This window comes from Neofelis nebulosa, chromosome 9, assembly GCF_028018385.1.
Source record: "Neofelis nebulosa isolate mNeoNeb1 chromosome 9, mNeoNeb1.pri, whole genome shotgun sequence".
NCBI lineage: Eukaryota > Metazoa > Chordata > Mammalia > Carnivora > Felidae > Neofelis > Neofelis nebulosa.
Genome location: NC_080790.1, coordinates 131088645 through 131102672, shown reverse-complemented (window position 1 = coordinate 131102672; position 14028 = coordinate 131088645). Strand labels below are relative to the sequence as shown.

At 50.9% G+C, this 14028-nt stretch overlaps 1 protein-coding gene and 1 long non-coding RNA gene across 8 annotated transcripts in view; one reads left to right on the top strand and one right to left on the bottom strand.

Moving 5' to 3' along the window:
• NFATC2 (nuclear factor of activated T cells 2) overlaps window positions 1–13452 on the top strand; it is a 159705-nt gene extending 146253 nt beyond the window's left edge. For 3 of the 6 annotated variants that reach the window (XM_058685980.1, XM_058685974.1, XM_058685981.1), the window contains exon 10: window positions 9428–13452. In XM_058685980.1, the coding sequence (XP_058541963.1) occupies window positions 9428–9489 (62 nt within the window). In that variant the 3' untranslated portion in view covers window positions 9490–13452. Of the gene's footprint in view, window positions 1–1955; window positions 2044–2723; window positions 2903–8966 lie in introns of those variants that run through there. The other 3 variants (XM_058685976.1, XM_058685977.1, XM_058685975.1) reach the window with 3 other exon arrangements.
• On the bottom strand, window positions 1262–8971 carry LOC131485946 (uncharacterized). Of its 2 annotated transcripts, XR_009249098.1 has the most exons (8): window positions 7748–8971; window positions 6896–7341; window positions 4841–4970; window positions 4255–4389; window positions 3789–3915; window positions 2701–3079; window positions 2343–2426; window positions 1262–1637 (listed from the first exon to the last, which is right to left on the bottom strand). It is a non-coding gene; the product is annotated as an uncharacterized LOC131485946 (long non-coding RNA). The 2 variants fall into 2 exon arrangements; XR_009249097.1 differs by lacking the exon at window positions 4841–4970 and having other exon boundaries at window positions 4255–4300; window positions 6896–8971.
• Window positions 13453–14028: the final 576 nt, after the last annotated feature.

Here is a 14028-nt window from a genome sequence, read left to right as displayed (position 1 = left end):
GGAGGGAAACTTCATGACTAAACAGGAAGCTGTACCTCAAAAGGCTGCAAACCAGTTAGATGAATGCTTTATAAATTCTCTGAACACTCTTGATGAGGGCTGGGGAGCAGAGTCAGAGCAGGGCTTGCTTCTCGGGTACTGGCTGGCTGGACTTAAGGGCATGGTCCCCGGGGCTCCCCCCTAGACTGGGCTCGCTGCTCCAAGCATGTGACCTTGGACCTGTGCGTGGCACTTGATGTCTACTGAGTGTAGATGGATAGAGTGGAACCTGTTGGCCCTTAGAGCACCTAAGGTTTTTCTGGGAGTAACGACTGACCAAGTGCTCTGCCTTCAGTGCCACCAGTTCTTGGGCAGAGACCAGGGATCCCAGCACCGGGTCAGGGACACAGGGGAGCCGCCGATGTAGTGATCAAGACAGGAGGTGGTAGGGGCTGCTGGTTCCCAGATATAGCTTGAAGGTAAACCCAGAAGCATTTGCATATGGAGGGATGTGAACGGTGACCAAGATTGGTCTGAACAACCGAAAGAAGAGAGTGAGGTTTCTTATGATGGGAACAAGGGGTGGGTGGCAGGGGGGGGTGGGTGTGAGAATCAGGAAATCGGCTTTGGCCATATTCAGTTTGGGATGCCCAGTGGGTAGTTAGATGGCAAAGTCTGAAGGTCAAGGGTGAGGTCCGGGCTGAAGACATTAATTTGACCACTCTTGGGATACAGATGGTATTTTAAGGCCTCGAATGAATGGTCTGACGATGCCTTTTGCTCTTGGGGTGAACAAGCCACCGTGCACTGGAGCTAAGGCAGTCCAGTGAGGAAACTGCTGGTGGGGCCACGGCCACCCGGAATTTTGGGGAGTGGGTGGTTTTGCTTCGGGAGGTGGCCTGAAATGCAGGGTCCAAACTGTTCACAGCAACTGCCCTGGGGGAGCTGGTTATTTTCTCCTGTGCCTAACCCCAACCCAGCCAACCCGAATGGAGCCCAGCCTGGGGGAGTTCAGGCCCGTTAACTACAGACCTGCCGGAAAGCTCTCATTATTTGAGGGTCCTCCACCTTGAAGGGGAGATTTCCGGGAGTCTGTGCCTCGCCTCTGAAAGAGCATCCTGGTTTGCCCAACGATGCTGATAAAGCTACAGCTGGTAAAAGTTGGATCGCTCCCTGTAAGAAATTCATCCCAGAAAACATTTCTAAGTGCAGGCAAAACGGACCCTGGCCTTTTACTCTGGCACTTTTTAAAGGGGATTAAGAGAACAAGGGATTGGAAAACTGCTGTAGAGGGGGAGTTTATTGCTTGTAATGTACACTCATCACCACCCCCTTTTAAGGGCCCTCCGTGTGCTGACTGGGCAGGAGCTATAAAAATAGGAACTTTTTTTCACTGTCAACCAAAAAAAAAAAAAAAAAAAAACCAGGAAGAAAATGTGCAGTCTTATGAATTTGCATGCGCTCTGAGGTTCTATCACTTGTAAGAAGGAAACGGGTCAAATTTAGCATGGAGAAAAGGCTGAAGGAGGGTTACGTTTGAATCGATTCCTCGTGTAATTCTGACGTTCTCTGCTGCAGAAGCTAGCGTATACGTTTTTCTCTCTTCAGTCGGCCCTGATTCGCAGCTCCGTGGCCTGCAGGAGGCAGGGCTATTTTGTCTAGCTTAGAAAAAACAAAACACCATCACCTCGCTGCTGCCCTTTGATCTCAGGGACCCTCATTTCTTGGCACTAAGTCCCTCCTCTCAGCGACTACTACACTGGTTTGGGGTTAATTCCGGCACAGTGGTTTTAAGAGGATACAGAATGTGGGCTTAAACTACAGTCAGAGGGTTCAATTCTGTCCTGGGTTCTGAGTTGGCCCTAGGTGAAGAGCTACCCATTAAACGGATGATATTAACGTGAGTTCAGAGTGTAATAGAGGTCAAAGGTGATTTTTTTTTTCTTCTCAAAAATGATTTTGCCAATCTTTTTCAGAGCTGATAGACACACACCTTAGCTGGATACAAAACATATTATGAAACAGAATGACTGTGATCTTTGATCCGAGAAATCAAAGTCAAAGGTAATTGACCTCTTCTGCTTCTCCTTTTGTTTTCCAGCTGTGTGTTTCCTTAACCTGAATTACTTTTAGTAGAAGAAATCTTTTCCAACCGTCCTCACAGACGCCACTTCCTGCAGGCTAGCCCCCATCGCTCTGTAAGGGGACACCCCTGGGGTCCATCCCTGAGCTGGTCCGGGAGGCTGGAGCTCACGGATGGGGTGGGGAGGAGAGAGAGGAGAGGAGGCCCTGGGAATTTGCATGTTCTCCCAGGGGCCCCATCACCCCCTCCCAGGAAGAGTATAGCGAGGCCCCCTTCCCACCTCTGAGAGTTCTGCTCCTGCACTGGACCAGCTCCTTTTTGGTTTTGTACATGTTGCTTGGTGCATCCAGTTAAGTAAGACTCTCTGCCTTGGGGAACCAGACAGGGAAGGTAGATCAGAAGCCCCAGGAAGCCGCCCTCGGAGGGTACCGCGCTTGGTCCAGGATAGAGCTGTGGTTTTCCCACTGAACTCGGCAGAGCCCCTGATGTGGCTTCAAGCACTGGATCTAGACCTCAGTTGACTTTGGATTCTGGGCCTGTGTCGAAGAGCCTGGGAACTCATGCAGACTTGACAGCACAGGGGGCAGGACGCTCTGTGAATGTAGAGTCCCCCTGGGACGGTGAGGCTGTTGCTTTACCTTTCTGTGCCTCGGCTGTTTAGATGCTGTTGCTGTGACCGAATGCTGTGCACATGCCGATTCGATTCAGCACACGAAGTACACTCACCAGAAGTCAGCCGGCCGTGTTGTTGGTTACGTGCCTCCTGACATCTCCCTGGCTCATCGGGCTGTGGCTTTTGAAGGGTCCCCCGGTCAGATAAAGTAGGTTCATTCCATCCAGGCCAGGCCCAGAAGTTCATGGCGGCATCACGCGGACTTTGAAACCACACCCACGGTGTATGTCCATGTGGTCTTCTATATGCACCTCTGAGCAGCCGTTCTGCCAGCTGTTCTGAAAACACACCCAAATTCACTGCCAGCTGCCACGCCCATCAGCACACACAGTGGCCTGGACATTCTGGAGGGATGGGCTCTGCTGATAAGACATGCTGACACTTCCCAGTAGCGGCATGAAAGGGGTATTGGGTGTGTGGGGGGGGGGTGTTTCTCTGGCACGTTCGCCAACAGCAACTATCAAACCCTGTCCACAAAGGCAACGATGCCATCAGGGAACATTTGCAGAATACCAGGTGCCAGACTCCCTCCCGAGGGCTTCGGATCCGGGACTCAGGGTGACAAAAATGCGGCTCCAATGTCAGTGTGGACAGTGTAAACCACTTCTCAGAGTCCTGAAGGGGCCTTTTTGAAGCATGTTTCTTCCCTCCCTGGTATTAGCACTTGGCAATGCTTCTGACCTTACAGGGGCCTGGGAACTTCGGCAAGCTGGCTGTGATGTCCGGGGCCCCTGGGGGATTTACTATCCTGTACCTCTCAGACCCCACCCAAGGCTTTGGGCTTCAGGCCTGTGAAGGGTTTTTTTTTTTTGTCTTTTTCGCTGAGTCTAAAGTCTGGCCTGGCCCATCTGGAAAGCTCTTCACTGTTCCCCCAGAGCACACAGAGGTGGCTGGAAAGTTCTGAGCCAGCAAAAAGCAGAGCGAAAAAGAGTTTTGTTCTTAGAGGACAGATCATTTCAGTTTTGAGATCAGCGTCACAGGAGAAGGGCCAAGGGCCACCTTGCCTGCTCAGCCCTTTTCCACATGCTAATGGGGAGGAGGCCGGGTGCTCACCCTCAGCTGTCCCAGCAGCTTTACCTCACAGCAGTTGGGACAGAATCACCCAGAGCGCACGTCACGGGCTTCCTGGTCCAGCCTCCTTGCCCCAAGCATGGGTCTCGAGAGGAGATTCGGCAAAGCCCTGCGGGATGAAGAAGGGTAGTGAGTGGACCCTGCCCCTATCCTGGCTCTTAGACTCTCTGGCCTAGAGAATGCAGCCTCCCCCATTCCTGTCCAAGCTCGAGGAGTGTCTTTCTGGCTGTGGCCTTTGTGGCTGGCCCCCAGACTCTTGTGGGCACTCACATGATCTAACCAGATTTGAGAAAACATGCTTGAGGCTTTGGGGAGAGAAACAGGAGGGGGGGTCTCTCCACTCCTTCCTGTTGTTGCTTTTTTGGGGAATTAAGTTCCAAAGTCAGCAATTAAGGGGAAAAGGCCCAGAGTCAAAGTTACCCTTGATGGGCTTTTAAATTACACCTACCGTGTATATCCATGTGGTTTTCTACGTGCACCTCTGAGCAGCTGTGCTGCAAGGTAAAGTTTGAGAACCTCTGAGCTCAGCTGAATGAAAGTCAGTATTGCAGGTGTCTGGCCCTTCAAGTGAATCGTAGCATTCCTAGGGCAGAGTGGGATGCTAAGAGAAATCCAAGTTTGGGTTGTTTGGGGAACAGCACAAGTAAGAGGCATTGGCTTTATTCCCCTCCCCCCCTAGAAAAAAAGTAGGTGAAAAAACACTGCTCTAAGTCTCACACCAGTTGGCAATTGGCCTGGTCAGATCTGGCCCCCGGTCTGTTGTGGCGAATAATGTTTTATTGGCACACAGCCATGTCCGTTTGCTCACATACTGTCTATGGCTGCTTTCACACCACAGGGCAGAGCTGGGTAGTTGAGTAGGGGGCCCAGAGCACTGCAAATATTTTTGTCTGGCCCTTTACAGAAGAAGTTTGATGATCCCTCATATTCTTTTTATGCCAACAGCCCTTTATTAGAAGGGTTTTATTTTTATTCTCTCTGCCTGATTTTTCCAGAGTTTTAAAGAGAAAAATATATAATTATAATATACTTACATCTGTCGATCTTTTCCTTTCTGGTTTCAGCCTTAGGTGTCAGGCTTAGAAATCACCCTGAGGTTGTACACGTTCATCAATGTTTTCATCATGGCGCCTCGCCCTCGGGGTGATAAAAGGTCAGGGCTGCCTGTGGTAGAGGCGACACCATTAGCCTCAACTCTGTTCTGTGAAAGTGATACTCAATGACCGCCTTAACCACTCAGCATATGGCCTTCTCTGCTGTTAATTTCGCAGAGGCTGCCCTCGCCTTTTCCTGACACACACACACACGACACTGAGGACGCCAGGACCATGGAAAAAACATGATGACTTCTGCACTTAATAGCACGGTCTCATCAATTGTGTAGCCATCTAGGGTTCAGGCTAATACATGGGCCTTGAGTTCAAATCACAATTCCATCACCTGGTATGGCAGGGGACTGCCTATCTCCAACTATGAGGCGAGGCTTGTATTGCTAGGTTTGGCGTAAGAAAAACTTTGCATTTATTACAGTGCGTGGCACGCAGTCAGCCTTCAATAAATGCGAATGGCTTATATTCTTTTGTAGAGAAAAGGTTCCAGACAAGTAACACATTGGCAACCCATTTGTCAATTGGAGGGCAGAGGAAAGACAGCTTCCCCAAACCAAGTGACCTAGGCTGTGGTGTGGGATATCTGTGGGGGGCTGAGATGCATACATTAGGTACCTGCTGTATGCATGGCACCCTGAGGACACAGGAAACTCAGATAACCTGGCCTAGGAGGTTGCAAGCAAAGCATTGTGAGAATTCGCTATTTGCTTCTGGAGGAAGTGAGGGCCCGAGGGTAGGTAGGAGTGGGAGACAGCTTCCTTGCAAAGGTGGCGTTGGGACGAGGAGAGGGGCTGTTGGAGAAATGCGTGTGGCCCAGTTTGGGAAGAGGTGGGAGGAAAGATACAAAAGCTGGCCTAGGATAGATGCTCAAAGCATTTACTGACTGGATGGAACGCAGAAGGCTGATACAGAACCGTGTTTCAGCACTCAGAGTGGGGACGAAGCCCAGAGCTGTCTGTGGGACCTGAGGCTACCTACCACTTGAGGAGAAAAAGGAAGCTCAGAAGGGCGTCACTGAGCACTTCCCGAAGCCCTGTTTAAAAGCTGAGGATTCCGTGGGGGAACAAGAACATAAAGCAGTCGCTGGTAAACTGCCTGGAACTGATACCTGGAGGAGACTGGGCAGGACTGGGGGGATGCAGTGCAGAGCAGGAGAGGGAGCAGAGCCTTGAATGGAGGAGTGAGGAGCAAGGGGCTGCTGGGCTACTCTACCAGCAGAGTGCAGGTAGAAGCCTGCGTGGCTGGCGAGGGAAGCAGGGGGCACCCAGAGCGGGGTTTTTGCGTAAGGGAGACCTTAAGCAGGTAGAGCTACAGAGGGGGATGAGAGCTGGAGAAGGAGGTGCGGCAGGGCTGAGGCAGGAGCCCCCCCCCGCCCCCCGTCCCATCCAGCACAGAAGCTGGGGGAGGACCCAGGGAGAGGTTGCATGGTGGGCATCAGGGAACCGGTTTGAATACTTGTGGCTGCAGAGGGGAGACCTCCCTGCAGACAGGAGACCCGGCTCTGGAGCAGAGACCCGGCTCTGGAGCAGAGACCCTCCACGTCATGGGCTCGAGGTCCCCCAAGTGCGGGGGTGGGGGGCGGCGGCGCTGCCCCTGCCAACACCCAGCTGGCACTCCTGCTCTAGAACTCTCTCTCCTTGCTCCCAGCCAGGGGAGCCAGCCCTGAGGTTTCAGCAAGAGAAGGCTCCTCTAGCCAGAGAGGTTTCTGCGGGGTTTGAGCGGGCCTCACTTCGGGGCCTGGGCCCACAGCCGCCCCCTCGCCACCCCCAGCCACATGAAGGTCTAAGTGCACGCTGTCCGGAGTTTTCCAGACGCGACTATTAGCATCTACCTGACTCTAGCTTCCAGGAAGCGGGCAGAGCGTCTCTGTGCTTGAACACGGCGCCTACCTTCCATCCCCCGCCCCGGCCCCAGCCCCTGCCTTCTGAGGAGGGGGAGCGACCCTTTAGTGAGGGCCGTGGTGCCAACATGGCTGCCTACCAGATATTTTTAGAAAGCCGAGGCTGTGGAAAGTTTCCATTAAGGATCGACTCTTCTGGTTTCCTAGATTGAGAAAACAGGAAGCCCTTCAGAATCCGGGCTTTGAAAAGCTTCCCATGAAGCTGCACTGACCCCACCTCCCTCCCCCTGGCATTCTGCTCCCCCTGTGGCTCCCTGCCTGCCTCACAAAGGGCTCTCAGCTTACCAGGCCCGGGCAGGGTTCACAGAAGGGTGGGCTGGGTTCCTGCTTTAGGGCCCCTGGGAGTCAGCTCAGCCAGTACCTGGTATACAGTAAGTGCCCGGTCAACAACGTTGGTTTGCTGAATGTGAATTCATCCTCTGAGCTATTAATGGATCCGCGGCCACGCTTTGCTGTGCTAATACTATGCACGTGTACCTCTGTAGGTATAACATCTCATACCTAATGTGCCCCATGCTGTGAACACCTGCCAGACACGGGGCACTGTGATAAGTCCATCGCTTGCATGATCTTATCCAAGCTCCTCTAGGACCCTAGAAGGGAGGTGACATTTTTAGACCCGATTTACAGATGGGGAGACTGAGGCAAATTCAAGTAAGGAGGCAACAGAGAAGGGATGCTAACCCGAACTCCCACCTCGCACGTGCTTTCAGCACATACCTGAAGAACAGGGAGCAGTGCCTCAATAGTTTCTAGCACAAAACGAAGCCCACCAAGGCGAAGCGCTCATTCAGAGTCTGACCCCAAGCCTGGGGGTGTGGGGAGTGGAGCCAGCCGCTACGGAACACCATTTGCCAGGCGGGCGCCAGGAGCAGGCATGGGCCTCAGGGCCTACCGGGGACTAAGCCGTACACGTCGTGGGTTCCGCTTACCAGAGGGGAAAACCGAGGCACAGAGAGGTAGAGTCACGCCGCTACCAGTGGAGTGAGGGAGCCCAAGGTCAAGCGTGCCTTTTCCAGCTCAAGGGCAGTTGGCTTTTTTGGGAAAGTTTTGCGCTTTCCCTGGGGCTTGCAGACTCGTCCACGCAGGGGTCTTCTGGGAAAAGCATGCTGGACCTAGGAGGGCTCCGCTTGAGCGTGGGGTTGGGGGGCTTGGAGCAAATCTCAACAGAAACAGAAAATAAGCAGGGAGGATTACAGTAAGGTAATCAAAGACGAAACCCACGAAGAGGACTGCGGGAGGAGGCAGGGGAGGGGAGATTAAGTACCTTCGAAGGCACCCAACAAGGGTCTCCCTCCTCTCCCCTCTCCTCCTGCCCCTGGGACCAGTTGACCCATCCCACTGCACAGGCGAGGGCGCACACAGCCCTCGGGTTTGTGCACACCCCCTGCCTTGGATCTGGGCTGCTGCAGAGAGCAACTTTTTACCAAGAAAGTTTTTTTTTTTTTCTTTTTTGCCAGATCCCCATTCTAAGACCTTCCTGCCTTGCTTACAGAGACAGGGGCCCTGGATAAGGAGGCCGAGATGGGAGAAGAGAACCAGCTTCTTGATGTCAGGGGCTGGCATTACATTCCTGGTTCCCTTCAGGGGGAGGGGGTGACCGAATTTTCCAGAGCCCCTCAGACAGAAGACACTTCCCTAGCATGGGTGGCAGGGGCAGGGGGAGGGGTAAGGCCAGAATTTCTGGTTGTGCTGAGAGAGATGTCGTCTACACTGATGGCTACTCTCAGTGGTATCTCCATCTACTCTCTTTTGAAAAGTCTCTTTTGAGAACTGAATGCTTTGTGGGTCAACTATGGTTTAGTCTCGTAGTAGGTATTTTCCAGATGCTGTAATAACGGAAGGAGTGTGGTAGTCAGCAGAGAGCCTGAACATACTTAGATCCTGCCCTAGGGCCCAGCTCAATTTCTGCCACGATTTTTTAAAGTTCCCTTCACAAACACATCCGTAGCACAAAATATTACCGTCCAGGAGAACAGAAAAAGCACAGGAAGGCATTTCTTACGTTACAAATTGTCCAACGTATTATCGGAGAGAACAAAAGCGTGGTTTGTTTGTTTAAAGGTTCTAGAAAGCTAATCCAACCCGTGTTGTTGGTGCCCTCTCACTCGCCCCTCCTCTCTCTCTCCCTCTTTCTCTTTTCTTTTGTAGTTAATGAAATTATCAGGAAGGAGTTTTCAGGACCTCCCGCCAGAAACCAGACGTAGAAGATGCCATTAGCAAGCCACCTTCCGTATCTGACCCCTCGGAGCCTTCCGCTGCCTCTCACCTTCTGTTCTCTTTCCTGTACATCTCCTGGCCCGGAGGCCACACGCGGGACCATGTTCTGGCAAAAAGCTGACCCTCGATTGAGGAGCTCGCCACCTCTCTGTGTAAACACCAGGGAGAACGCTCTGCCTTTTTGATTTTTGTTTTAAATCCCAAAGAGCATCTCGGTTGACTTTCATGGTGTCCTTAAGTGCCTGCTGACCAAAAAAACCACATTCTGCACAAGACAGCACGCCGCGACGGCCCCGAGAACCGACTGACCGGGGCTCAGGGCGTGGGCTGGGGTGGGGGTTGGAAGATGTGGGCCGTGTCATTAAACCCCAGCCCTGCGTTCATTTTTCCAGGAAAAGGAGTTTTCAAACAGCAACCAAGGGAACGTGACCCAAGAGTCTGGCTTATGGGCTGAAGAAAAACGGAAGCCGGACCGTCATCCTTAGGGATCGCCTGTTCCTGGCCACGGTTGGGCCACAGCGAAAGCCTTACTTTTGAGTTTTCTCATTCTGAAGCACAAGTGGCCCCTAACAAGATGGCCTGTTAAAACTCGGCGTTAAGTTATGACACGTGTACACGTTATTTTTTTTTCCTCTGCTTCAAAAAAGCTGGCTGGAGGGTGGGGCTCACTCCAGGCCAGCAGTTCCTCACCCCTGCAGCGGGCGGTTGGACTCGAGCAGGGACCGCAGGCTGCAGTGTTAACACCTCCGCACCCCTGCAACCTAATGGCTTTCTGCTGGTCTCGCTTGCTTTCTTCCTAACGGCCAGAGTGCTTTTTTCCCCCCGTAAACTAGCGAGGAACAACAATCTCAGGCATGTGCATTGAATTTTGAGAAGGAATTGAAGAGGAGCTAAAACCACCAAAAAAAAAAAAAAAAAAAAAAAAAAAAAAAAAAAGTGAAGGTATTTTGGTTAAATTGTGAGACATGGCAATGAGCAGGCCTAAGCATTTCTTTTTCTAAGTGGGTTCCCCCGTGAGAAGGGCAGCGTTCCCTCTGGCCTCGACTCCACGTGGGACGCCATCGCAGGCTGTGGCCCCCAAAGTTCATTGGTGATCTTTACCTGAAGCCCTTTCAAGCGTCCCTCGGTCCCCAAGACCTGTCTGCATTAGCCGCCTGCATCCCCATCGAAGAGAACCAGCCCACGTGCAGTCCGCAGTTGGACACAGCTCTGCCCGGACCGCTTGTATGGTGATTGGCCCCCAAATTCTGTCTCCACTGCGCACATCGAGCCCTCACGAGCCTGCCTCCTCTGGTGCAGTTTCTGCAAACGCAGAAAACTCTTGAGTCCTCCGCAGGGGTGGGTTCTCATCACCCAGATGTGTTCCTGTTTGCATGTACCGTGGACACCCCGGGACGAGCCAGGGATTCGTTTTTGGCCATTCGGTTTCTTCCCCCGTAATCAAAAACAGAATGCAGAGGTCCCGGCGCTCTTCGAAAGGCTCTGCTTTGTGATTTCTCAGATCTGCTAGGGAGAAGCGTAGGAAGAGAATCCTGGCCGTTGAGGTCTCCCTGTGGCATTTACAAGTCCTGGCTTCCTAGTCAAGATTATCCAGAGGTTAAACCTTCCCAACAGCTCTGCCAGGAGCGTGAGGCTTGGTGACCACAGCCCGGTGGGTCTGGTGCTCCAGAGGGTGGACAGAACGCCCAGGGTGTGACCTTTTAATCGAGGCCTAGCATTTGTTTTCCCCCTAACAACCGGGGACCTCTCTTCCACCCACCCCAAGCACAAAGTTTAGCAAAACCCTCTTTTACGCAAATTGCCGTGGAGCTCCTGGGCTGTGAAATTCTTCCTAATTCACGAAAAGTTTCCTTACACCAGCAGCTTTACCCAAAGCAGTCTCTCCAGCAATATTGGACTTCGCTGGGACAGAGTTAGTGTTTGGTGAGAGATCTGTTCTCACTTGACCTGGCTAGGAACCATTTCCCTTTTTTTTTCTTTGCACGCGAGGGATATTGGCCTTCCTCAGTTATCTGAATGTTTTACCCAAGTGCCTTCCTGCTATTCTAGCAAAGTCGCTCTGCTTCATTGTGCCTGGATGGGGCGAACAAGGGCTAACGCGTTTTCCATCAATCTTCTAGGTTAGTGAAAAGGGCCTCCTGCTAGTTCCAACTCTTGCACGAACCTGTGCACGTACGTGTGTGTGTATAACGCACGCACAAGCTTTTTCTGAGACCACCTAGGCTGGCTATTAGAGGAAGCCCTTTCATAAACAACTCTACCAAATAGCGAAGGAAAGAGAAGCAAAAAGCATTAGTTTTGAGACATAAACAGGCGAGAGAATGTGTATTAGGAACCGACAGCTAGCGAGAAAGTTTGGTCAGTAACAAATGCCAGGAGGAGATTTTGCCAAGAGGAATTGCTCACAAAATATTTTCAGTCTGGGAAGAGGCAATAGGATCCTCTACAGAGAAGGAGAAAGTAAGGATGTCTAAGTGGGAAAGGTGTGTGTGTTGCACGTGTGAGAAGGATCTCAGGTGGAGGTTTGCACTTGCTACATCCAAGGTAATGTAAATATGTAGCATTGCTAACAGGAATCTATGGTGTTGCTGAATGTAGTATATTTCCAGAGTTTGCAAGTCTTCCTGTATGTACAAAAATACTGCTGCCTGATAATATATAATAGCAACCCAAAGTAGTAGGTTATTAAATTTTATTTTCTTACCTGTATTTTTATGCTTTTTATCTGTCCCGAAAATATCACACACCCCTGTTGGAATTAGAAAATATTTATAAATGGTTGAAATCTCTTGCAAGTGTCTCTTTTTACATATGCTGAGGATTTCCGCCTCCCCCCCCCACCCCGAGAAAGGATGTATCCTTGAAAATTTGCGAATCGTGCTAGCAAAAACACAAAACAAAAATACAAACCCCCCCCCACAACCCCACCCCCCCAAAAAAGCCCTATGAAACTACCCACCTCAGAGTTTATCAGTCACCTGAGTCTTAGAAGAAAGCATCTTTGGAGAAAGAAGGGGGATGGCTTTGTGGAAAAAGGAACCATCTGTTGCCAGAGAGGACACGGACTTCACCTCTGAGCCTGCGTCTGGTCACGGAGGAGAACTGTCTTGTAAAGTGTTTAGATCCCCCAAAGAAGTGGCCTAGTAGGTGACCGTGAGTTAAAAACAAAACCGCCTGTGTGGGAACGGGATTCTGAAAGACTTCGAAAAGTTCACAGAACCCTGGGTGCAGGCTAACGTTTACAGAGCTGACCAAACCCCGCTAGGTAACCCCTGTACGCATTATCCAAAGGACATGCAGAGTTTTCCAGCATAGACACACCCTAGATGAATCCGGATGGTTCCTTCGAAAAACTGGAAAGGACTGACGGGGCCTTTCTCGTTTACATCCAGTAGCCAAGACGTCGGTCTCAGGAAGTCCGTCTTGGCCAGCATGGGAGCTGCAACATTTAGATTGGAAGCCGATATGTTCTGGTTGTTACAACAGACTAAAGGGAGGCTGAATTTGTTTGTTTTCATGTCAAAAAACGCTTCCCAAGTGCTTTCTTTTCACAATTGAAAGACCGTCAGAGGTCCGGCTAACAATTTTGTTCACGTTTACAGGAGGCATGGGGGTTGGGACATTCCTGACAAGGTCCGGCATCCATTTTTTTTTTTTTTTTTTTTTGGAGGGATGACCCTTTAGCAGGTACCCAACACATCCTAACCACCAGTCTTCCAAGCCCAGGGCTTAGGCCTTAAACCTCATGGAGCCAAACCAGCCAATGCACGGGTTTTCCTGCATTCCAGCTAAATGCTTAAGTGTCACAAAGGACTGTGATTGCAAACATCAGTTTCCCTCCGCTGTCGGGAGTACCTTCGGTTATAGCCAACGTCACCATGTTAACTCTGTTTGTTTAAAAACAAACGTTTCTGTGATTGGTGAGCTGGAGATGGTCCCTAAGCGAGCCCCTCTGAAAAGGAGACGGGATGTTGGGTGTTGGAAAAAACGTTTAACACCCTGCCTTCATGCAGCTGTCGGCAGCCCAAACACCTGCCCCGTCCCGGGTCGGACACATCAGAAGCAAAGGATACATTTTCCATTAGGGCACGGGCTTTCAGCACTGCCCTTGGGACAAGTTTAGACCCTGAGCACCTTGTCAAAGAACCTCCCTTACCCCCATTGCCTCTACAGCCCTCAGAGGGGAGAAAATGTTGACCATGCCTTAAGTAGTTCTCCAACAAACAATTCTCTCCAACAGGGTGGTGCTGGAAGGCTTAGGTTTTAAAAATCCTGACTGTTAAGGAAGTTTGAATACATCACATTCCTATGCAAAATGTTTTTAATCTCCAGTTTAATGTAGTTTATTTTTGCTATATGTAAAGTATTTTTATACGGCTTATATCGTGATAGTTTAGCAATAAAACAGCTGAAAGCAGTGAATGCTTTGGTGTATCTTTTCTTCTCTAGAGATGCTGCTCAAATTTGCCTTTTACACTTTGAGTTCATACAGGGACCTTTTCTGTGGGTACAGATACCCCGTATAGGTTTAATCCTGGTCTCAGCCCCAGGGGGTAGGCAAGACGCTATCCTCCGTCTAGCACTGGGGCTCAGAACCCACTTGCCCAAAGCGGCAGCGTCAGGAAGTCAGCCTGGCTTTGTCCACTTCTCTCCCTGCTCCCATCATGGTAGCTCTGCCATAATCGGTCTTTAAACCTGTTTAGAAGGGCATCTAGGTAAAGAGGAGGTCTAATGTCCACCCTGGGCCAGCTCACAGAGGGTTTCAGAGCATTCACAGACAGCTGGGCTGAGCTGGCCACTTGAAAGGAAAAGCAATTCTTTGTTTGAACATTTTACACAATTTAAAAGCGAAAAGTGTCTTTTACCAAACCCACAAAGAGAATAAATACTAGAACTTTCCAGCTGGCTTCCTCCTGACAACAGCTCTCCATCCCCCACCCCCACCCCCTTATAGCTAAAGCACCTAAGAGTTTGGAAGTGATTGCTGTTTAGT